This window comes from Caloenas nicobarica, chromosome 15 (assembly GCF_036013445.1).
Source record: "Caloenas nicobarica isolate bCalNic1 chromosome 15, bCalNic1.hap1, whole genome shotgun sequence".
Taxonomy (NCBI): Eukaryota; Metazoa; Chordata; class Aves; order Columbiformes; family Columbidae; genus Caloenas; species Caloenas nicobarica.
This window is the reverse complement of record NC_088259.1, coordinates 4,552,445-4,577,670: the sequence shown is the minus strand read 5'-3', so window position 1 is coordinate 4,577,670 and position 25,226 is coordinate 4,552,445. Positions and strand designations below refer to the sequence as shown.

At 46.9% G+C, this 25,226-nt stretch overlaps 2 protein-coding genes across 2 annotated transcripts in view; both read right to left on the bottom strand.

Moving 5' to 3' along the window:
• TRPC4AP (transient receptor potential cation channel subfamily C member 4 associated protein) overlaps positions 1–3,305 on the bottom strand; it is a 36,632-nt gene extending 33,327 nt beyond the window's left edge. Inside the window, exon 1 of the mRNA XM_065645984.1 lies at positions 3,177–3,305. Within this exon, the coding sequence (XP_065502056.1) occupies positions 3,177–3,305 (129 nt within the window). The remainder of the gene's footprint in view (positions 1–3,176) is intronic.
• Positions 3,306–4,698: 1,393 nt separating this feature from the next.
• Positions 4,699–16,738, bottom strand: EDEM2 (ER degradation enhancing alpha-mannosidase like protein 2). Its single transcript, XM_065645896.1, has 11 exons — positions 16,623–16,738; positions 15,953–16,063; positions 15,806–15,845; positions 15,286–15,391; positions 13,797–13,922; positions 12,869–13,080; positions 11,536–11,677; positions 11,103–11,227; positions 10,280–10,424; positions 9,047–9,168; positions 4,699–8,554 (listed from the first exon to the last, which is right to left on the bottom strand). The coding sequence occupies exons 1-11, from the start codon at positions 16,733–16,735 to the stop codon at positions 8,063–8,065; spliced, it is 1,734 nt and encodes a 577-aa protein (XP_065501968.1). The 5' UTR covers positions 16,736–16,738; the 3' UTR covers positions 4,699–8,062.
• Between the last annotated feature and the right edge of the window lie 8,488 nt (positions 16,739–25,226).

Below are 25,226 nucleotides of genomic sequence, written 5' to 3'. Positions count from 1 at the left end.
CGTTTGCCAACAAATCACTGGTTAGTCCATTATTAGACTGTTCTGTCTACAAGGATTCACATAGCTGCACCTAAATATCTTTGGTTTCTTGTTATGTACATGCTTTTCACAGTTGGTTGGCAGCAGATGAAGTGTGTGCCCTCTTGCTAAGGGGATTTGAGCTTGATCAGCTGAGCCAAAATGTTCCTTTGCCTTCAAGGAACTGCGGCACAAACCTTGTCAGCTCTTATTTCCAGTGCCTGTGTGCAGTCAGTTTGCAAGCAATATTCTTCCTCATTAGAAAAATGTGTGTCACTTCTGGAAAGTTGGTCTGCTTCTAGTTCACCAATATCTGAAAAGCCCCTTTCGCTCGCTCCGTACTCAGTATTAGGGCAAACCCTGATGAAGGTTACACAATCTGATGCCAATGGTTGATGCATTCAGGGCAGCAGCTGGTGCAACCAATATGGCTAAAATGGATATATCAACAGATAATGGCAACATCTACTGAAATGTTTGATCCATCACCACTCTTATTATTGATAATAAACCAAAGAGACCATCTAGCAAGAAAGCTATGGCTCCTGGTAGGCAAGAACAGCAAGAACACACAAGAATCCAGATTCCAGAGCCGTAGCTGGCCTAAAAACTGCCAGATATTCAGGTGGCTGTTACTGTCAAAAATACTTTCATGTTCTTTTAAGATCAGACTGATGAACTTTCAGATGCAGGCCTGTCAACAATGATCCTTACTGATTCAAAGATAAGCCCCTGCTTTCCTCATGCAAAAATGGACCTTGAGATCACCTAAAAATAGCATGCAAAGTTTTGTTTAAGAATAAATGCCACTGCTGCCCACTGCCTGCCAGAGATCAGATGCTGAAATACAGCGACAACATTGTGGGAGAACACTACTGAGATGGCAGACACCACAGCAAGGAACGGCGTTTCCCAATCTCTCTGAATTAAGATCTTGAAAAGGATTTTTTTTCCTCACGGGATACCAGCAGTGCAGTCCGTGCAGCATATGACCCAAAAATTCCTTGAAAAGAATGGGAAGAAACAACTCAAAGGACGTTTTCCCAACTTGTTCTTCTAGACCTCAACACAGCAGCTTGGAAATCTGACCTGTTCTCAGGAGTTGAGAAACTAAAGCAAGAGCTACCACATTGCTACTGAGGAATCAACTGCATGAAAACTGCAAACGTTAAAAAACAGAACTTAAAAAAGCACCCAAAAATGCCTCGTACTCCTTTAAAAGCTACATCAAAGTGGTTTATATTTAGATTGCCTACAAATAAAAACTGCTTCAAGGTAAAGTAGAGAGACATGTAATTTACAAAATTCAGAATCATTCAGGGAGTTGATTTTTTTCCCCCTCCTTAGTCTAAAGGATTTTAAAATGTATTCCTACAGCATTTACGAAACACTGGAAGCCCGAGGCATCCAAGCTTTAAGTCTTTCAGGGCAGCACAGTGATACTGAAATTTATAAAGTTAAACAAAACAAACAAAACTCCAGCAACAACAAACACCTCAAACTTGGGCATTATGAGAAGGAGAACATAACTAGCAGAAGTTTCCTCAATTACTGTAAAAGCCTGGTCATCTGCTTCAACAGTTATTTCCAACAATTCACAAAAGCCCCAAATTAAAACGCAGCACCACTGCATTTTGCAAGCAAACCATAGCTCAAACCACTTTGGTGCACAATGTTATTACAGGTTCATCTGACTTAAATCACCATCATTGTTGAGGAGCGAGCAAACAAGGGTGTACAGCTAAGTCAGTGAGACAACATGCTGCTGTGTCTACATGCCGTATGAAACACACTCCTAAAACAATCCCCAGAAACAACTTCCTTCAAAAGTGACAATTTCACGCTTAAATTCATATAAGTTATTTGCTTTTTCTTAAGTATTAACCAAACTAGTATCTGAGCAAACAGTACCATAAGGACAAAAGTGTTAAAAAAAACACCTCCTGCTCTTTTTCCTATCTCAGCTACCAAACGGGGCATGGACACCCATGATGAACAACTCTTCTCTTAGTAATTGCTCAGAATCCTTGTTAATGAGGGAAAATACTGCCATCTGCACTAATAAAAACCACCTAGAGAAATCCCATTTTTTATTTCATTTCAACCCTTTTAAGACACTTTAGCTCAATAAATCACCACTTGATTCCAAGTTCTTTATTCCACCCACCAGTTTCCAAGTCTTTACACCATTTCACACTTTATCTGTAAAATAAATTCCAATTATTCTTCTTCACAAAAATAAATTAATAGTCCATTATAAATGATCAGCTTCTTTAAAAAGCCAACATAAGCACAGGATAGACACAAGCCGAGGTTAACGAGTTAATTTCATTTCTCAGCATCATCGACTAGGAAAGATGACAAATTTGAAAGAGACCTGGAACAGTTTCATGGAAAAGCACCAGCATAAAACCTACTCAATTTCAGAGCTAAGAGGTCCCCTGAGCTACCACGAAGTTGCATTTGTCCATCAAATACGCTTAAATTTCGACGCTGCATTATTACGGTTCCAGGTAGTTTCCTTTCTTTGCAGGAGAAAGCCACAACACCTATTACCAACCAAAGCAAGAGGAGGGCGGCTCTTTTATAGCACTGCAAATGCCTGTCCTGCTCCACAGCCTCCCCACGGGGGGGGGATGGGAAAGAGAAAAAAGGCACACGAAGGTACACACACGTCCTTCCACCCCACCGTCCAGGCCGCGGGGCCATCTCTCCAAGACCAACGCCGGGCTGGCAGAGGACGGGGAGCCCCTGAGTCCCCAGATCCGGAGCAAGGCCGCTCTGCCAGCCCCGGCCTCCGAGCAGAACTGGCAGCAGGTCCTGCCGGGCTCCCTCCCGCCCGGAGCTCCAGGAGCGGCCGGACACCCCGAGCTGGTGCTCGGCCGCGCGGGGGGGGGGCGCTAAACCCCCGCTCCCAACCCCGGCCGGAGCGGGGCCAGGCGGGCCGGGCGTGCAGGCCCTGCCCGAGCCCGGGGGCAGGAGGGGCGGCGGGTCGGGCCCACCGCCGCCTCCCCAGCTCGGCCCGGCCCCACAGGAACCCCCAACAACGCGACCCCCATGCCCAGCGAGCCCCCGCCGCGCTCCGGCCACCTCCCGCGGCCCAGGTACCGCCAGAGCGGCCTCCCCCCGCCACAGGGCCGCGCCGCCGGGGCCCGTACCTGCGCCCCCCGCGTCAGCCCGCAGCCGCTGAGCTGCCCGTGCCGGAGCTGCGCCAGGATGTTGGTGGCCACCGCGCGGGCTCCTCGCCGGCCGCCCCCGCCGGGCCCGGCTCCCCCCGCCGCCGCCATGGCCGCCGCTGCGCTCGGCGGAGACAAACAGGAAGCGCCCCCTCCCCCCGCCGCTTTGTACGGAGCGGCGCGAGGGCCGCCCCGCAGCGCCCCCGCCCGGGCTCCGCGCGCACTGCGCTGTTACCGGCCCCGCGGGGGCCGCTGGGAAATGTAGTCCGGCCAGGTGCGCCGCGCATGCGCAGAGCCGCCGCGAGGGTGTGCCGGCTTTATCAGCATCGCTGCTGATGGTTTTTTGCTGGGTAAACACTTGGGAGGTTCCTTCTATGCAACCGAGCACGGAGGGTTAGTAGATGGGAAGTAGCTGGAGATACGTTCCTCCTGGAAAGCTTTCCTTTCCAGAGAGGAAAGGTAATAGAATCCCAGAATGTCAGGGGTTGGAAGGGACCTCGAAAGCTCATCCAGTGCAATCCCCCCGCCGGAGCAGGAACACCCAGATGAGGTTACACAGGAAGGTGTCCAGGCGGGTTGGAATGTCTGCAGAGAAGGAGACTCCACAGCCTCCCTGGGCAGCCTGGGCCAGGCTCTGGCACCCTCACCATGAAGAAGTTTCTTCTCAAATTTAAGTGGAACCTCCTGTGTTCCAGTTTGCACCCATTGCCCCTTGTCCTGTCATTGGTTGTCACCCAGAAGAGCCTGGCTCCATCCTCCTGACACTCCCCCTTTCCATATTGATCCCCATGAATGAGGTCACCCCTCAGTCTCCTCCAGCTCAAGAGCCCCAGCTCCCTCAGCCTTTCCTCGTAATAGAGCAGGAAACAAGGATCCAAGTTTCTACATTTTTATCCTGCCTTTGTTATTATACTGCTTTGTTACCTAGAACAAGTTCCCTGTGGCTGCTGAGGCAGGATCACAAGGGAACATCACAGTGGCAGAAGTGGGGGTAGAAGCCAAATGTTTGCTCCCCCTCAGCAAAACCTGCTGCCCACTCTTGCTCTGATTTCGGTGCCTCCAGGTCTCTGGTGCTACACCCCAGCACAGGGGCTGGGTCTTGATGGAGTGGCCTTGCCTCCACCCCCAAGGTTTTTGCCATTAAAATACCCACATGGGCTTCAGTTTTCCTTTTTTTAGTGTTACCATGAATTTACTAGCTGAAGTGAGCAATTCGGACACGCAAAGAGAACTGAAATCCGGAGCGCAGCAGCCATGGAGCTTCTTGAATTAAATAAAATCAAAATTAAAGACACAGGAATTAAATAAAAGTGCAGATGCTTGACTACATGAAGAGCCCAGAGCGCAACAGACCCTGACAACGAAACTGCTCAGCCCTGGGAGATGGGGGAAAGCTGGACTCGCACATGCTGCCCATACCCATCCCGTCCTCCAAAGCAAAATAGCATAAATGCCTCCAAGGGTTAAAAAAACAAAACAAAACCAAAACACAGCATACAATACAGGTGCTAAAAATCATGACTGCTTTAAATTCCAGCCTTAGTTTATATTCCATTTTATGGAATTCCATTTAACTTGCCTTTGTTACACAAGAAACAATAGAAAGCATTAAAGACACGAGGGATTAACCAAACCAGTGCCGATGCCATCCAGGTGATGTATTTTAAAGTTTCACAGCATCGCATCCTATGTCACTGCTTCCCACTGTGAATAATGCATGGCCTGATGATGATCACGCTTCTATTTGTAAAAAGCAAATTCTGCCCAGGGATGACTTGCTGCTCAATTGAGTCGCTGTTCCCAGAAAGCCACGAAGCACTGCATGTGAAGAAATGCAAACATAGCAATTTTTCACTTACACGCTCACGCTGCCTCAGATACACAAGGCTGCTCTGGTCCCCTTTCCTAGTGCTTCCCGTGCCTCCTCACCTCGCTTTTCTGTACGGTTTATTTGCCAGCAATTCACACAAAGGTCAGACTCATTTTCCTCTATCATCTCCTTTGTTAGCTCCATTAAAATAGTCTTTCACAAGGTGTTTGTCTGACCTTTCATCAACCCGCAGCCTCTTCATATCCAAACAATTCATTTTCAAATACCTCAGAAAATCTGGCCTTGCTTTGAGCTTTGCAAGCTGCTTACGGTGGGGAAAAAAACCCAAAACAAGGACGACATCAACAGCAAAAGGTAAATTTGGTTTCTGTGTTATCTTTCACAACTCAACCAAAATCCAGAGTTTCCTTTCAGCCTTTGACAGACGCCACAAGTTTGTGCCGTAGGTGGGACCTTCCAAGTGCTGACCTGCCTCATGTGGAAGCCATCCAAACCTGCCACTGTCCAAAATTGCCACTATCCGCCTGTGTTTCACGCACATCTGTTTGGATTCCTGACAAAACTCCTCTATGTTTTGTTAAATATGAACAAGCACTCATCATATTGCTTGCCGGGAGCTCTCTCTCCAGCTGGAACATGCCAAAACAGACCTGCCCTTCCCTGTGAGGACAGGCAGCAGGAGACCACAAGTTTGAGCTTTCCTGTTTTCCCAGCTGACTTGTGATAGCAATTTTGAAACCATCACGCTCTCAGTAACACCAGAACCTCTTACATTGTAAATACAGGGAAGAGAATCTGATCTCTAGTGGGACAGCCAGCCACCAACGATTTCATCTCGCCATCCTTAGAGAGAGGTTCCCCAACGTCTGTCCTTCATCACGCTGCCTATGAAATAGCACAACAGATGTCACCAAGGTTCAAGCTCGCTCTCTCCCCTCCAGCAGCAAGGCCAAATCAGACAGTTTTCCATTCAGAGAAGAGGCTTACTAAGGATCCTAAGAAATCATTTCACAGTTCTTTTTGTTGAAAGAAACTCTTAGTAACATGGTAGTCGCTCTCAAATGCTGGAAAAAACCCAAAGTTTAGGCTGCCCTGTGTTACCCTGACTCATCCATCCCATAGCACTAATCAAGATCCATCTAATTACTCACAGTACAACAGTAGTTGTGGACAGATGAATTCTTGCAGCTCCGACTGTGCTGAGGAAAGATTTTACCTCCTGCTATCCCTTGGTTCTGCTACTGGAGCCTCTTAGGTGAGGGTACCAAAACACTGCGGCTAGTAGAGATGTGTCAGTAACCTGCAGCCTGTCCTACAAGTCCTTCATTTTCCTCTGCTTTACAGGTGGGACCGAGCACCAGGCAGGCCAGCATTTTGTCACTCTGCAGCTTAGGCAATGACTAGCATGTCAGATCTGAACAGCTGGGAAAAAAAAAAAAGAAGATAACTTTATGGTTACAAGGTGCCACAAACAAGAGCTTCATCTTTGTTTACCAATGCCTCGGTTTTCGGGTGCTCCATTCTCAGTACCTCCATTACAACAGTTGCATCAACGCAACCCACATGATAAAAGGAAAGAAATACAGAACGAAAAGGGCCTGTACAGGTTAACAATCCTTCCAATACATCTGTCTGTCCAAAGTTGCAAGTGTCTCTCACTGTAGTTTCGTCACAACCGCAACAGGATTTCCATCCTAAAGGGTGAGAGTGCAGACTTGATGTAACTTTCTAGCACTAATAGAGAGACAAAAATAATATTTTCTCAAAGCGACCCAATACCAGCAAAGACTGGGCATTGACCCAGTTGTATTTTTCACTGGCCGCATGGATTTATTTACCCAGTATTTCTAACCCACTCAAATGACTACAGCTTCTTTGTGCTTGCTCCAGATTCCTCTCTTTCCAACAGGCTTGAAGAAAGCCCATGACATTTCTGCTCCTCCATTTTTTTCTTCTTTAGAAAGAAAAACTCTTTCTAACACTACTGATTTCTCTATTCCAGTCACAGTTTGGTTTCCATAACAGGGAGGGTCACAAGGAGCCACCACACTTCCCACTGCAGAAGCAGCTTGCGAACATCTGTTCAGCTGTCCCCTGTGCCAAGGGAGAGCGGATTTCAGTCTGAACCACGTCTCCTTCCATCCTACCCTTACCCACGCTACAAACACAGCTCAGCTGCTCTGCCCTGAGGCCACTGTCACCCACTGAGGTGGCTGATTCAGAGTAACCCAAGTGAGGCCCCAAAGGGAAGTTTAAAAGAGGAAGGAAATGGGTAAGTTTCATAGGAAAAGCTTTGTTAGGTTCTGTAACAAAAAAGCAAGCTCCACTGCAGAGTAAATCAAACCACATTCCACCCGGACGCCTACTACACCAGTTTCAGGCAGGTGGTACCGACCCACAGATCCTACGTATGGAGGAACCGAGCAATTTTCTATGTTGCAACCCTTCTCCTCACCTCATGCCATCCTTCATGCTTGACAGACATGCTACATCTATAAATGTGAGGCTCCACCTCATCATCAAAAGGTTTTCTCAACTGACCATCGATCTGTCAGGCTAACCACACATGTGTAAAGAGACCAAAGATAAAAGGTGGAACACATCACAGAGCAGACTTGTAGCCTCCGAAGTGAAGCTACAGCCAGTGATCTGTGCTTTTCCCCCTGTGACAGGGAACCGCTTGGGCTCATTTTTGTAGAGCAAAGTAGGCTGTGGACTCTGCTTAAGCCTGTAAAACTTCAAAACAAAGTCACAATGAAATAAGCATGGTACCTCTAACCAGTACAACTTTTCTTTCTCTTTCTAGACACCTGTTTGCTATTCAGAGAACCAACTGGTTTTAGATTCACAACTTTACAGCATTAACAGCTGATACCTGAATCACATTTTATGAACCAGCAGCAGCAGAATTTAATAGGAAGCTGTTTCACTTCGTAATACAATTCACATTGTGAGGTACAACCTTTTCCATTATGAAACTATAAAAAAATATTCCCAGAGTCTGAATCAATAATTTAAACTGATAATGAAAATAGAATCAGGTGTTATCTAGGAAGACCTGTCCCAGTACTGCAAGTTTAGAGTTAAAAGATTGACTGGGGCAACTCAGGAGGGAGTGTGAGCTTTTCTTAGAGTTTCTCTTCTCTCCACCTTTCTCTGAAGAAGCATCTTGAGGGTCTTTTGCACTTTCCTCTTCACCATGGTCGGAAGCTCTTTTTAAAGTGAATTTCTTGTTTTTCTTCAGCGAGTAGAATTCCCGCATCAAATCTTCCACCTCCCACTGCTCTTCCTTCCGCTTCCTACAGCAATGCAGCGCAGCAGGGTCTATAGGATGAGCTTCGGTGTTAAAGACGTATCCTCCAGCATTCAAGACACATTCCCCATATGGTGTAATCACCACATCAAAGACTGATCCATCATTGTGAATGAAGTTGTCTGGGTCAAACAGCAGATACAAGTATTTTACTGTTTCAGCCAAAAAGAAGGATTCCATGCGATTATCCAGCCTGTGATCTCTCAAGTCTTTGATCTACAAGAGAAGAAATACAGTGGGTCACAGATATATCAAATTCAGTAAGTTAGGAACTCAGGGGAAAAAGTAAAACCAGCTTGCAGTCCATTTAAGTTAACCAGTAGAAAAGCAGAATCACACAAGCAGCAGAGAACCAGCACGTGAGCCTTCCTGCTGAGCTGGAACAGCCAGTAGCTACCAAGATAGAGAAGGCAGGAGAAGCTTCTGATGCTTTCCCATGTTTTGGGCTCTGGTACAACAGCCAATGCTGGAATTTGTCTCGCTGTTTAGGCTGTGAGGGAAGTTACGACCAGAAATGTGACCAGCAGTTACGAGATCAGCCTCATAGAGAAACAGCAGAGGCTTGTTTGAAAAAGAAAAAAAAAAAAAGTCATGTTTCAACCACAGTGATCACTTGACTCAATGGCAAAAGATCATTCAAGAGAACACTTTCTAAAACCTAATTTTTAGCAGCCATTCAGCCAACTTAACCATTGATTTAGCACTTACAGTTGCAAATCCACAGTCCACCTTGCTGATTTTCTCTATTGACTCCACTGCGTCTCTGCCCAGTTCTAAGAGCGTGGGATCTCTTGTAGCACGGTACAGATACATTGCACTCTCGATGAGCTCTGCAGAAAAAACCCAAACATTTGCGTGCATAAAAACTTACCAAACACAGGGAACAGAAGATATTCCATGAACTAATTTAAAAATATGACTTTAAGATGATCAGGTAAACAGTCCAGCCTGCTTTGTATTTCCTCTGGCTCAAAGCACAGACGCTTGCTTTTACTAAGGATGTGCTACAAAGAAATTCACTCTAGCTCAGATACAATGAGTCAGAGAGTGGGATGGGAGCAGGAGAGAAAAGCATTAAAACTCGGTTGTCAAAGGAAGAAAAGCAAGATGCCTCTAGAAAGAACGACAAACAAGAAATTAAACCCCCAAAATATAGTTTTTAAACAATACTGTAAGCCATCACAAAAACAGGCACTATGGAAATACTCTATTTAGGCAACATAAGCACAGTGCTGTGTTTTCTTACTAAAGAAACGGGTCTTTTGGATGCTGTAATACATTTGGAAGTTAATGCTGATGAGTATTTTTGGTAGAAATGCCCAATGTAGATGTCACCTGAACACTCAGACCAAAAGGAAATATATTATTCTCATATACAAAGTTTTACTGACCTAATAATCAGGTGTGGGGTTTTTTTTGGTCAGAGTTGTAAAACAACAGAAGAAAAAAATCATTTCATTGCAGTATCACAGACAACATATAATCCCTCTTATATGTTGAGTTCTAGTGCAACCTGAATTAGTTTATCCCAGGGACTCAGCAGAACTAGTGATCTATTCATACTCACTTTCACTTCCTAAACTTCAAGGACACAAGCAGTCACATTAACGTTTCATATGACTTTAAAACATCCCATGTCAGACAATCTAACACTTAAACATGTCAAACGCTACATTGCAAACCCAATTCATTAACAGCCTCCCTTTAAATATTATAGTAACACTACAGTTTGCTTCCTTCAGAAGGTAGCCATGCCTTTGTGAATGGCAGAAAGCAAAATGTGTAGCTTTGACTACAGAAATCACCGGTAAAATGCATGCGGGAACTAAGTCAGAGCAAAACTGGGGAGGAACTTTTGGAGGGCAAGTGTTGCCAACATCTGATCTTCCCACCAGGGCAAAAGCACCAGTCTGTGTTTCTTTCTATTTCATTTCTGCTCACCTGGCCTGAGCGGATATCCTTCTCTCTTGTCCACCGTATAGCCCTGAGGAATGTTGTAGAACTCAGGCAGCCCACCAAACTGCTTCCAGACAGTGTAATAGTTGAGGAAGGTTCGCATGGCATTATCTACATCCCCAATTAGGCTCTGAGAGAGAGGAAACAATTAGCAAAGCAACATCTGGGTGAAGAAGAAACGACACAGAACTAATGCAGTAACACTCCTATAGTCAAAGCAAGACAGAAATGGGTTGTTCAGCAGGTCTGAATGGTGTAAGTAATAGTTAGGCACAATGCCTTAAAAACAGGTAGGACTAAGGAGAGAGGTGCTGCTTTTCTGTTGGATCACATTCCGGACACCTAAATAATATGAAGTCTCTTTGATTTTTAGTTAACAGAAGTTTGGGTTTCTTCAGTCAACATTTCTTTTAGTCAATCACAGCATCTAGTTTCTTTCAGTGCTGGTAACAAAGTCTCAGACCAAATATACGGCAAACCTCCCAATGGGAAAGGATTCACACAAACAAAGCGTTTATAAGGTGGTGGAAAAAGAGGTGTGATTTTCTTTTACCTTATGCTCCCATCCGGATTATGAGACCACTGTCAGTGGAGTTTGCTACAATAAACTGCCGTCCCATCATGCTTACTAGGAGACTTTTTTTTTTTTAATAGACCATAGGAAAAGTCAAGAATTGCTCTTCTACAGGCTCAGACTACTGTAGATTTCACCAGAGATCAAAACAACCTTTTCAACCAGCAGAGGTGAGGGTTATACCCAAGACAGATGAACAAAACCACCGTATGCTACTAGTGTGCCAGCTCTTACCTGTAGGCCTGGCCAGTAAGCCTCCAGGGACTGAAAAACAGGCATGGACACCGTTCCTTTGTACATCTGAACCCAGAGGTACCAGTCATCAAACTTCGTGTAATTTTTGATAGCTTTGTCATATTCTATAAAGAAACATAGATGGGCAGGTAATTCAACAAAAAAATTTTTTTTTTCTCTTAATTTTTTAAGACTGAAAGAAGCCCCCCTTTTCACTTGAGCCATGCAAAATAAATGACTTCTCAGGATGCTCACTTTGGTAACTTTGTCATCACAGACTGTTCGAAAGTCTTACAACAAAGGCTTCAGGAACAGTCTTGAAGTTACCCTATTAGATTCTTCATCTTCTTCCATGGTCCCACGTGCAAAGTTTTCACAGGTGCAGCTAAGGAGGAATTCCTGGGACCCTTCACACAGAAAACAAACTGCTCACCCAGGAACATGGCCATCAGCTCCCCGTCCTGCAGGAGAATGGCTCCCTTCACAAGGTACTCGAAGTAGGAGTCCACCCCGGCCCCAATGCCAGCGTCTTGGGCCACCCACTTGGCAGTGACCACATCGATGTGGTTACCAACCTGGTAGAGGTGAGGGAGGAGGAAAGAGGGAGTTAAAGTGGAAATCAAGCTTATCTTCTAAAGAATAATTTAAAAAATCCCCACAAAACCACCAAACACAAAAGCCTTGACCTTTTTCAGACTGTCCGTTTCACAGATTCACATTGTCCATTCCAACGAGCATTTTCACCATTACAAGACACATTAATCAGCATTAGAGAAGTACAAACTGTAGAAAATATAACTTTGGAAATTTATACTTCCAATATAAAGGTTGCACTGGCCAAAAAAAAAAAAAATACCATTATGCTACTGAAAAAAAACCCCAGTTTCAACATGATGTGTCTGGTCCTAATTTCCATCTTGCAAAGGAGAAGAGAAGGGTGAAGAGGTGCAGATACAGAGATGGAGGCCAGGGATGTCAACTGCACGAGAGCTGCTGTGCTAATATTTAAACACATCCTTCAAATCTGGGACTCTTTAGCCTAGAAACAGACCCAGCTGATGAAGAATAAGATACACAACTGTGACTTGCTTGGAAAAGATGAAAAAAATAGAACTATTAAATTTATTTCTTGAACAAGTATTAGGGATATAAACCAAAAATAAACAGATCCTAAAGCAAACAACTGGTAACATTTCTTTGTACAGCATATGAATAAATCTGTTCTACTTCACATATGCAACACTAGGAGTTCACACAGGTTCGAAAAGCAGCTGTGGAAATTAACTGAAGAAAGACTGACCAGGAGATAGTGAACACAGACATAACACTTCTAGCTCTGGATATTCCTAAACCAAAGCTGTCAGGGCTAGTAATATCTTGTTGCACTTGACATGCTCGTATTGCACTCTTCCATGCTCTTATTCTGTTCCGTAAGCACACAAGGCATTAGACAGACCTGTTATTTAATCTGTTGCAGCTGCTGTTACAAAAACTGCAATGGCCAGTGGAAGGCATTTGTCTCCCAACCACATCCGTTATGGAACAGAACAACGGCATGATGGTGGGCAGCACCACTAACACAGAGATCTGGATGCTGCAGGTGTTCAGGAACAATGTCCAGCATGCGACTTCATCCCAGTTATTAGCACTGTGCTTATTTCTCCAGTTCTATCTCCTCTCTGTCTGTGCTTTTTTATGCTTAGAATTGCATCCACGAAACTATACAAAAAGCAGGCCAGCAAATTCAAAGGCCAGTCCTCACTCACCAGCCCAATATCTGAGCGATTTTTCCACAGTGCCTTTAAAGCCTTCCTGGCAACATCCTCGAACACTGGGTCACCAGTAAGGTGGCTTAAAGTGGCAAATTCCACTATAAATGTACCAATTCCAGCAGTACAAGTAACTGGGGTCTCCCCTGGGTTTACTCCGTGCAGCAGGTTCACTGTTCCATATGGCATCCCAGTTGGGGTCTGAAAAGCTGAAACAAATGGTTTTGGTTCACATGAAAGTGTTCACTGTCACATTTGACAGAGTGTTAAGCAGACATGTCACATTCCTCTGCACAATGGCAAGAAACGAGACTAAAGCGATTGCAGTAACTGCAAAGAACAAAATGGGGAGCAGCGTGTGATCCTGGGAGGGGCAGAGAGGGCACTCCAAGCTACTGCAGGTCTCTCCCACCTTGCCCAGAGCAGCAGACTGCGTCCTTACTTTTTTTCCAGCACAAGCAGGGTCGTCAAAATCAAACTTGCACACACTTATCAGCAAAGCACCAACACCAACTTTGCGATCGATTGCTCGGTGGCAGCCCAGGGCGCACCCCGCACACAGGGACAGTGCCACGCTGTCAGGGGACACAGCCCAGCAGCAGCCCACACTGCGGTAGATAAGGCTGCAAATTCTTGTCTTTACAAGCTGCTGCTTCACAGCCTTTATTTATTATTTATATTAAATGCATTTCCCCTCAACAAGCAAACAACAAAGTGATGTGTTAAATGCATACAACACTTGGCACGCATACATCCAACTGGTATCATGCACTGCACAATGTTTTCCCTACAAGCTAAACTTGCTTTGAGCTCAGGGAACTTGAGACTGTTTGAGAGTTTACACACCCAGCAGTGCCACCTCCATCAAATGCACCAGTGACCTCCAGAACTACCGCCCAGCCACACAAAGCAGACGACCTCTCACCGGGCAGGAGTTTGCGAGCCGCTTCCTCCGCCATCCTGAGGAGAGGCCCGGAGCACGGCCAGCCCGCTTCCACTTCCACACCAGCCTTCTTGGAGAGCAGGTGAGCGGAGAGGAGACCTCCCACCACTGCAGGGCAGACAGAAAGAATCCCATCAAAGAACATGAGGGAGGAACAAAATCTGATACCAGTGGTATTTATCATGATGCAGAGACAGTTTTTATGGGGAAGAAAAGTGAGATGGCTCATCCTTAACAGCTGAATTCAATATGCTACAAAAGAAGGGTGATTTGTTTCTTCCTGTCTGTTTGCAATGGGCAGCAGATATATTTCTTTCATTATTTTAGAAGCATCAGATCCTACTTGCCCTACTATACCAGCACTGCCTTGCAGAGAATCAGAGAGCTACCAGTATAACAAACAGGAATCTCTACAAGAGGAATCACAGAAAACTGGCTTGGAAGGGACCACAAGGATCATCTGTTCCAAACTTCTTGGCATAAGCCCAGCCCAGACAAGCTGACCCAGCACCCTGTCCAGCTGAATCTTAAAAGTGTCCAATGTCGGGGAGTCCACCACTTCCCTGGCGAGATTTTTCCAGTGGCTGATTGTTCTCATCAGGAAAAATTTCCCTCTTGTGTCTCATTGGAATCTCCCCAGGAGTAACTTGTACCCACTGCCCCTTGTATTTTCCATGGGACTCCTTGTAAAAAGGGAGTCTCCATCTTCTCTGTAGCCACCCTTTAAATACTAGAATTGTTTCACCTCTTCCAGACAGCTTAATACTATGTTTGCGTAAAGTAATACAGTGTACATTCTTAAATTCCTTGGAGAAAAATGTCTAGGCCAGAGTGAAGCCCTTCAGTGTGACTGACAGAGGCAGGGAGTTCTCAGCCCTTTTCACAGGCTTGGCCACTGTCACATAACAAGGACAAACACACAGAAATTACACTTCTGCAAAAATTGCATCAGCAATATTTGATAGGAGAAACAAAAAAAGCATAACTAACAGTTTTGTCCCCTGCCAGTGCCTTTTAGTTGGATGGCACTAAAGCAGGTAGGTGTTCACCCGGGTACGAGACTCCAAAGGCCTTTGTGATTTTCAATAAAAAAGACAAGTTTCACATTACAACGCTAAAGGAAGAACTTAATAATCTCTATTCCAAAACAGTTTGTAAAAAAAGGTTGAATACAATTCATAATGTTTCAGCAGAAAGATGTTTATCCCGAAGCTTAAAACCTGGCACCAAAATGTTGAAACTTGCACGTCGATGTCCATTTGCGTTGAGGCAGGAAGCAGAAAAGTGATGTGCAAAGACAAAAAGGAAGTGGGAAGTGACATTTGTGATTTTTCTGTGTGTTTATGTGTCCTGTTACAGTGGATTACAAATTCACTCTGACCACTACCTCGTGTCATGTCTATGTACAGTTCAGAGATTGGTAAAAGAAGGAAAAATCCAGCACAAACACCAGGGAAAAAACCCACCTCACCTCGAATATTAGTTTCAAAGACAGATGCATTGACATCAATATCAAAATCCACCCCTTCCTGCAGCACATTGACAACTCGCTGGAACTCGGAAACATTTCCCAAGATCTGCAGAGGGAGCAGGACAACAGAGAACAAGGCTTAGACTTCACAGGAAAACAAAGGTGTTGTTCAATGTTCAGGGCTAATTCTAGCTTCGTTTTACCATTTTGTGAAACCATTAATTACAAACAATACTAAAAGAGTGACTGACAGTTCCATCTGTTTTCAAAACATTTTCTTCCACACGCTTTAGGTTTTTATTTCAGAGTTAGGTGGTGCCGGGGCGGAGGGCTCTGGCCACCTGCCGCCCCGGGCGGGAGCGAAGCGAAACGCGAAAACTCCTTGGTCAATCAATAACAGACTTTCTGTCACTACTGAGTAAAAAGCAGGTGTGAAGGAGGCTGACAGCGGTCTTGAGCGGGCTGAAGGCCACGCTGCAGCCACGGGCACTCCCAGGGCCAGGGGGCAGCTCGTACTCACCAGCAGCGTGTCCAAGGCGTCGATCAGGGTGAGGGAGAAGCTGTGCGGGGAGAGGAGCACGATGAGACCCAGTGGAGGTGGGGGGGCTCCCTGGGCCGGGCCCCGCGGGGTGAGGGGGCAATTGCTCATCTCGGGGATGGCCCCTACCTGCCCCAGGTGTCCTGCCCGTCACACGTCAGTGGCCGCAGCTCGTCGTAGGGGAAGGCGCTCTCCAGGTAGTGCTCGTAGGCGTGGTAGAACATGGCGCGCACCCGCTCCCTGAGTCATGGAATCGTTTTGGTAGGAAGCGACTCTCAAGATTATCAAGTCCAACCATTAACCCAACGCTGGCACTAACCCATGTCCCTGAGAACCTCATCGATATGTCTTTTAAACCCCTCCAGGGATGGTGACTCCAGCACTGCCCTGGGCAGCCTGTTCCAATGCCCCACAGCCCTTTGGGGAAGAAATTGTTCCCCAGATCCAACCTCAACCTCCCCTGGCGCAACTTGAGGCCGTTTCCTCTGGTCCTGGCGCTTGTTCCTGGGGAGCAGAGCCCGACCCCCCTGGCTCCAAGCTCCTTTCAGGCAGTTCAGAGATCAGAAGGTCTCCCCTCAGCTCTTGTTCTCCAGCTGAACCCCCAGCTCCCTCAGCCGCTCCCATCACACTTGTGCTCCAGCCCCTCACCAGCTCCGTTCCCTTCTCTCAACTCGCTCCAGCACCTCAAGGCCTTTCTTGGCGTGAGGGGCCCAAAACTGACTCCAGGATTCGAGGTGCGGCCTCAGCAGTGACCAGTACAAAGGGAGACACAAGCACACCCACCCAGCCCCGCTCTCACCGGTAGGAAGCGACGTCCAGCCCCCGTGCAGCCGCGCCGGTGCCCGCCGGCGGGGCCGGGAGCCGCAGCGCCCACAGGCAGAGCAGCAGCCCGAGCGAGCGCCAGGCGGCCATGGCCGCGCCCGCCCCACCCCCGGCCGCCAGCCAATGGGAACGGTCGCGGCGCGCAGCGCATGCGCAGACTGCCAGAGCCGCCCATCCGCTTCCGGGGTGCCGGGGCAGGAGTGGCCCCCCTGGGTGGGAGGGAAGGTGCTCGGGAGGCTGGCGGCACTGGAGGTGACCTGAGAATAAATGTGACAAGCACGGTGGCGTCTTTATAGTCATGACGTGCTCCCAACAATGGTGCTGGCCGACTGGGGAGGCACATATGGGACGGGGAGCTGGTTCCTGGTCTGTTCCTGTGCAATTCTACAACTACCCAAAAGGAGGTTGGAGCATGAAGGGCATTGGGCCCTGCTCCCCAGGAACAAGCGCCAGGACCAGAGGAAACGGCCTCAAGTTGCGCCAGGGGAGGTTGAGGTTGGATCTGGGGAACAATTTCTTCCGCAAAGGGCTGTGGGGCATTGGAACAGGCTGCCCAGGGCAGTGCTGGAGTCACCATCCCTGGAGGGGTTGGACAGACGGAGATGAGGTTCTCAGGGACATGGGGCAGTGACAGGGGTGGGTTATGGTTGGACTTGATGGATCTTGAGGGTTGATCTTGAGGGTCTCCTCCAACCAAAATGATTCGATGAAATCCTTCCATTTCTCCCCCATCCATGCACATAGGTGAGGAGGAGCGAGGTGGGACCCTGGCAGGAGGGGCAGGAGCAAGAAGCGACGAGCCAGATGTTTGCCTGGCAAAGGTGCAGCCTGTAGAAATCAAAACTCAGCCGCTCTGCTCACAGGAGACGAAAGGGCACAAATAACCCAACACTTCATCATCTCGTGCTGGCATTTAGCATCAGGCAGGGCTGAGTGTTGTTGATGTTCTTTAATAAAATAAACCCACTTTACCCCAAGGCTCCCCCCGGGGCTGTCCCACTAGGTGTCAGTGCACACTCGCACACCGGCACGGCTGCCCACGGCTCTGCTTGGTGGCAGCAACAAAAGGCCACTGAGTAATTTCAACATATTGTTCATTTGCTGCAGCTGCAATTTGGGTTTCTGGGGCCATTTATCATAAAGCTGTCTGCTTTCTTATTCCATGGCTCAAGGCTGCTGGAGTATATCTCGCTGCGTTCCTGGGAGAATCAAAGTATTGGAGTTGATTTCACTAAAAGCTGTCACAGTACGTTACTGGAGCGCATTTTATTAAAGTTCATTTTCCAGACTTAAATTTAACAGTGTTTCAGACCACTGCCATTTACCATATACTGGAACAGTAATTTCTCTATCAAAGTCAGTTATTGAATTCTGAAAGTTGACTGAAGTATTTTTGAAACAGATGTCGTATGTGAAATGAAAGAAAACCAGGAGAAGACCGAGGCAGAGCCGTACGGTGTCTCGCCACCGGCATTGGAGGGAGAGCTGGGAGAGGTGGGAGGAGGCTGACTCCACAAAGGCAACACCACAGGCACTAATTGCACTAATTGAAGCGTGGTAGTTAGATGCTGCGCACCACTAAGCATTTGTAAAATATTTTCATAGAAAAAATGTAGCTAAATATAACAGAGCTGAGGTGACCATTGCAAAAGAGTTTCTGTCTCTCGAGCTGTGAGGGCTGGCGAGTAGCAAAGACCCAAACAAGGGATGAACAGAGGATGGTGTAAATGGGACGGAATTGCTGCTCCAGGGAGTGCTGGGCAAGAGAGCAGCGGCTGGGAGAGCCAGCTGGATGAAAACTGAGCTGGTTGTGAAAAATCCACTTTTTGTGCAGTGCCTACCATTCCTGAGAGCACCTCAGGCAGCCAAGCACCCTGCGGCGGATTTGGGAGCCAGACGGGGCTGTCTGCTCCCAGGTGTTTGCTGCTTCACCTCCTGACGTAGCTGCAGGTTCCTTGCAAGCCCTGCTGGAGGAACATGACTTTGTTGTTCCCAACACAAGCCCCAGCACAGTGGGGCTGAGAAAACCAGCCGTGGAGAGCGGTGGGAGCAGCTCCCGCTGCCGCAGGGGAGCGTGCGGAGCCGTGGGTTCAGACAGCCCACAGCCCCAGCACGTAGGATAAAGATCAACTTCTCAGCGGCGGTGTGGCCATTACCTGCTTGTTTGTTAACAAACACAAATACAGCTGGTGGGGTGGGAATTATTTGGGGGAAAGGCTGGCTTTCAGTGTGGCTGTGGCACATACTAGAGGAATATTTGGTGTGGTGCGCACATAGTATCATAAGAATTATGCCGGCTTTGACGCAATAAGTCAAAGAAGATGCGGGGGGTGGTGCTGCCAAATGGACAGAGCACGTTACTAAAATATTTAGGCTGCATGAGAGTTAAGTGCTTCTTCAGATGCCTCACTCCAGCTCATCAGTCTTTATGAAAAGGCCACTGGCAAAATAATATGAAGTTTCATTTGGCTGTGGGGGAGACTGTAATTATAGGGGCGTTAAACACTTTGGTTTATGACATCTTCAGGCTGAGCACTTGTTTACTACTTGCTATTACTGTAAGTGGTGCTGTTGCCCTGCTTTCAATTTTGATGCCCATTAAGATGGGAACTGTATGTAAATCAGCATCACCCATTAATATTTATAATTCATGGTAGAATGTAGGAGTTTGTCTGTTATGAGAAGAAATGTAAACAAGAGTTTTATGAACACTGAAAACTGTTGCTAAGGTGGTTCTCTTGAAATAATTTTCCTTTGCAGCTGAACATCAATTCATAAGTTTAGTAGCATGCATAGCAGAATGGAAACGATGATTGATTTTTCTCCAAGTGCTGTGGGCTGCTACAGTCAAGATTTCACTGTAAAAGACTAGACAGTTCCAATTGTTTTTTATAAGTTCAGAATTGATTTTATTTGTTTAGCACCTGACTAACATAATAAAAGTGAAAAGAAATACAGCCAAATATGAGACATGGAAAATACACAGGCTACCTGAGAGAGCTGATGCAGCACCACTCCACCATGCAGCTTCTCTGGCTTCGAATTATTCTCGTTAAACCTCTTCTTGATTTTTCTTTCACTAAGTAACGTGACTAACTAATGTACTTGTTGCAGAAACTAGAGAATGAATGCAGCGAGGGTCAGGGTCACGCAGAAGCCCTTCACAAAGAATCGTGGCTCTATATAGAATTTGAATATTTTATGCAAGTCTGGCTTACTGTTGGGATTTTGACAAGTGAGAAAGCAAAAATAAAACTGAGTTAGTATCAGTGTGTCTTGGTTTTTAGTATGGGGATTTATGGCACCCATGTTACACGACATTGATAAAAGTCCAAAGCTGCTGAACTTGTGTGAATGAGGTTTCATTTTCTTTATCCGAGCCAGGATTTTCCCCATAGGGATTGTGGCTTTGATATTCTTTTTTGCCAGGAAGATTTAGAGGTGTTTGGATGTTGATTCCTGTAGAATACAGACAGACAAACACAGGACAGGCATTTCCCTTTTATATATATTCCTTATGTCCCAAATGGACAAGGAACAGGTAGACAGCCTTTGGGAGAGATGTGGGTCTGTCTGCTGTCTGTCCCTTGCACCATAAGAGTCAGGGATGTCTGCACACGGACCACCTTCTGCATCTTTTATTTTTCTTGGTGGGCTCGCAAAAATAAGAAAAAAAAAAAAGAGACCAGAAGGGTTATTCAGCCTTGTGCATGGTGGGAAAGGGGGCGGGAAATCCAGTTTGGTTTTCAGCTCCAGTGCAGCCAGGATTTTGACTTACAAGCTCAAAAAACTTGTATGTCTGGGAGACTCTCCACCTTTCACATTAGCATGGCAAACGTGGTAATAAGGGCTGAGTTTACAGACAGAGAGAAGCAATGAGAAAACCCTCCTGTGGCTCTCTGGAAACACGGAGAGGTGGCAGAGGCATTTTATTCCCTATTTTATGACCGTGTAAAATAAATTCACTGAAACTTGTCACTGAACAAGGATCTCCAGCTGTTCGGTAAAGGTCAGAACAGAGGTTTGTTTCTTGAAGCAGGAGACAAGGGCTGCATGCAGGAGCGTGGAACCAGCGCTGGAACCGCTGCCAAAGCGGGTGCGGGACCAAGGGGAGGCGGGTTTGGAGCCGCTGTGGGCATTTCCCTTGTTTTTTAGGAAAAGGGGATTTTGTCCAGAGGTTTTGGGGGAGAATACGGAAGGGAGTGGGACACCACCAGCAGCCAAACTGAGATGGTCTGGGCTTGGGACGGGGCTTGCACAGGAGCTCAAGAAGCAGAAGCTGCAGCCTGCTCTTGGCTGACACCTCAGATATAGAACATATATTAAGGCCAGTCATGTATGTCATACATATTGTATATATTAAGGCCAGTCAGGTGACAAGCCTGATGGCTGCCTTCTGTCCCTAGACTTTTTTTTGACCAGCATAAATAGAAAGCTCCTCCCTGGTAGTGTTTCAGTCTGCTTGGGGTAATAATCTGGCAAACCCTCAAAGACCTGTAAAAACTCCTTTGATATTTAACAATTGCCAATTTTGTGACATAGAATTTACTGTGAAAACAGCACAATCGGTCTCCATAAATGATCGCCAACAGAAGTGACCGCCCTGTGGTGCTTGGGAAGGGGATGGTTTGCAGTGGGAAGCCCCGTCCTTGCTGGGATCCATCGCATTTGGTCACTGGTTCCAGTAGAGCTCTGTTTCCTCACGGCGATGCCTGCTCAGCAGGGCTGGCCCACCTGAAGAGCACTGGTGCCCGGTTCTGGCATGATTTGTGTAAGACCCACGTGCCAGTCTCGCTTCACTCCTCCCTGCAAGAGAAGTGATGATCTGGGCAACTAAATCCAGCCCAAATGCAGCTCAGGCTTTTGTTACCTCTCCGTCTTTCAATTGACTGGGACAGAAATCCTAGTTGGGCTTTTTGGAATAAATACCTTCTTTTTTTCTCCATGCCATTGGCACTCTGCCTTCAAAGCTTGTGCTCCCTTTTCTGCACTCTCACACAGAATAGGGCAACCTCCCCTCCTGGCCTCCTTTCCTGGGGATCCACCATAATGGCATTTTCCTCGTCTCATCCATGTTTGATGAGAAGGGTTTGAGCAGCAAGCCGATTTCGTTAAAAGCTCTCTCCTTCCTGCTGGGTAGAGGCCTCTGAAGAAGAGGTGAGTTCATTAGCAAAGCTGGAAGGAAATCTTTGCATGTTGACGGGCTCGGCTGAACCCTCCTGGGGAGGAGGAACCCCTCTATGGGGGAGGAACCCCCTCTAGCACAGCATCCCCCATGCCAGCACCCTGCAGCATCTGGGTGCTGCTTCCACATCCATGGGCTGTCACCTGAAGGGCCCCGGCTATGCAGCTCCCAGCAGGACCATAGGGACATTTTGATGTCCCCTTATGCCACCTGGTGCAGCCATGGTCAAGAACAGCTTTCCATGGGGAGAACCAGCCCAGAACTGGCCGCTTCTGCAGCAGCCTGGACAGAGAGACCAGCCAGAAAGCGACGTGCTGGTGGAGATATTTGTATTGAAATCTCTCAGGCAAACATTTGGTGGTTTGTAGAGAACTGAAAGAAAGAAAACTTTGTTTTAAAACCAAAACTTTCAGTTTTCAGTTGTTAGTTTGGGATTATTGATAAAAATCGGGCATGTTTTCACTGGCAGTGACTTTTCAGAACGGGGTTTGGTGGCTAACCACCTGCTCCCTCCGCGGTCAACCAGAACTGTTTTGAAGGTGGTTTTGCACCCCTGAGTCCCTGGTCTGTGTCCCTAGAGAGTTCCTGCCCCTCTGGACGATGCTGTGAGATACAGCCCTGCCACCACAACAGCATCCCAGCCATCCATCCCTGCCTGGCACAGGAAGGGATGCTGTGCCTTTGTCTGCTGCTGCTCTGGACCTCTGCAGTGATGGGGTTGTCCATCCCGCACCCCTCCGGGTTCCCAAAGCTTCACATCTTCTTTCATTCCTCAGCTTCTCATCTGTTCTGCTGCTCTTTTCGGTCAAGAAAAGGCATGGAGCTTCTCACTGGGGTCCCTATGACAGCGCTCAGGTAAACACCTTGCTGTCCAAACTGGGGTTGGACAACTGCTCCAGTGCTCCCTGTGCCCCTTGGCTCTCCCAGGGGAGCTCCGGGGCCCGTGGCGGGGCTAATGCTTTTGCCAGACCCTTGTGATGCTCTGGTCTCCTCCCAGAGAAAAGCCTGTTCTGCTGCTGGCTGTAGGCAGACAAATGACCACAGAGGAGTCAAGCAGCTGATAAAGCGGCCAACATATAAATGATTCTTAAAGAAATCTGTGTGCCTTTTTTGTTAACAGTTACTATGAGGGGTTAAATAGCGTTTGTGTGACAAGAGGGCTGTTTCATAGCAGTTCTGTGCTGCTTTCTGAATCCTCAAATGTTGAGGGCTGGAGGGCTCCCACTTCTCTTCTTTGAAGATGGTATTTATTTCTCCTCAGATAATGTTTTCTGGAGCCTGCTAGAGAGCCTTGAAGACAAATGCTGGCTCTGCTTTTATGTCAGACAAAATGCATGTATGGAGGCATTCTTCACCGCTCCAGCTGTGAAGCTCCTTGGATGCAGTGAGGTGACACAGTGACAATGGCATCTAAAAGGACAGGCTTCCAGATGGGAAGATGACAGACTGGTGGCGCAAAACTCCCTGCAGTGACCTTCCAGCTCCATCAAAACAGAAGCAGGTTCCCGTCCATGTCAGCACAGCAGGAGATCTGAGTTCCTGAGAAGTGGATGTCCAGCCTGGGACTGATCGAGCAGAGGACAAACCCACCACCTGCCTCTGAGCTTCTTGTCCTTGGTGAACCCAACCGTTTTGTTTACTGGTGTAGAAAGAAGAAACCAGCAGTGATACAAAGGGACACCCCAGCCACTCATCCATCACGGCAGGGTTATCTGCAGCTCAGAGAGGGAAGAAGATTCCATGGCTGGGAGGTGCACAGGACCTTCCCATGGACCCTTCCTACGGCGTTTTGAGGGTGCAGTGCATTTATAACTGATCGGTTGTTGCCTTCATGAGTCCCCATTTCAGTCTATGTCACATCTGCTTTTCAGCACCTAACGTGTTAGTGCTGTGGCTTGTGCATCTCAAGTTTTCAGTTGTGATTTCTCAAAAATTGGGTGAGTACCAACGAGCAAATAACATCAACAAGGTACCACCCTACCACAAAAGTACACGCAGTTTTGGCACCAGGTTTGATAGGATTCTGCCAACGGATCTGACTTGAATTTTGCTCATTGGGAGACCTAGTTGCTGGGGCTTGTTTCCTGTCTTCCCCCCCGCTCTTTTTTTTTTTTTTTTGTGGTGTAGCAAAACTTTGTGAAGCTTAGCATTAGAAGTGAATTAGGACTTTACTGGACCATGCTTGAATATTTTAAAGGCATTTTGGAGAACATCTTGTACTGCTCACTCAAAAAATGTAGTGAACCAAGTAAAATGTAGCTAAAATTCAGATGACTAAGCTTATCTAGATTTTAATCTAACAAGTCTTTGTGGGTAATAACTTATACCAACACATACTTTCTGAATTTGTATACATGTATACAAGTGAAAGAGCTGTTTTCATAGCTGGAAGGGGAAAATATGACCTTTCTGAAATTCTGAAACTTCCTCCTGCTCTCTGAAAATAGAAAAAAATCCAATGAAAAACACGATGAGAGATTTCTTTTGCAGACTAGGGAGGGGTCTTTTAATCTACAGTCAAGTGAAGCTCAAAGTGTCTTCTGCAAGAGTCCTCAGTAGTCCCTTCGGCAGATGATAAACGATCCCTGTATTGGGTCTGAGGACTCTGCAGGACTCTGCAATTAGGATATGGGCTGCAAAATTATGAGGTTTTAAAACTCGTGAGCTCCGCCTGTTTGCCTCCTTGTTTCAGAGACTTAAAGGGTCAAAGACCTTTTCAAACTTCCTCTTGCTGCTCTCGGTGTTAGAAACATAACATTTTTCTTACTGATTGCTGAGATTTTTAACTGAACTGCCTGGCTTCAGGTTGAGATTTTAGGAAACAAAGCAAATCTCCTGGGAGCCGCTGACATTTGGCCAAAGCAGTGAAAATTCAGGGTCCGTCACTTCCTTCTCCAGGCAGTGCCTCGTGCGGTGCTTGGCTCTTCTCGAGCTTTTGGGTGAGTTGGGTTGTGACCAGGCTGATACCTGAGCATCATTGTCATGAGTGCTCATCCTGCTTGCACTGCCTGCACACCTCTTGGGGCTCACTGGGGAGGATATATTATAGAATCATAGAATCATTTTGGTTGGAAGAGACTCTTAGATCATAGACTCCAACCATAACCTAAATCTAGCACTAAACCATGTCCCTAAAAGCCTCATCTATACATCTTTTAAACCCCTCCAGGTTGGTGACTCCACCACTGCCCTGGGCAGCCTGTTCCAGTGCTTCACAACCCTTTCCAGGAAGAAATGTTTCCTCATATCCAATCCGAACCTTCCCTGGTGCAATTTGATGTGATTTATGGAGCAGCGTATGGAGCAGCCTTGCAGGGAGCACCAGCCGAGCGGTGCAGCAGCCCAGCCTGGGGTCCTGCCATGTCCCCCTCATGGGGGCTGGAGTTGTGACTTTCT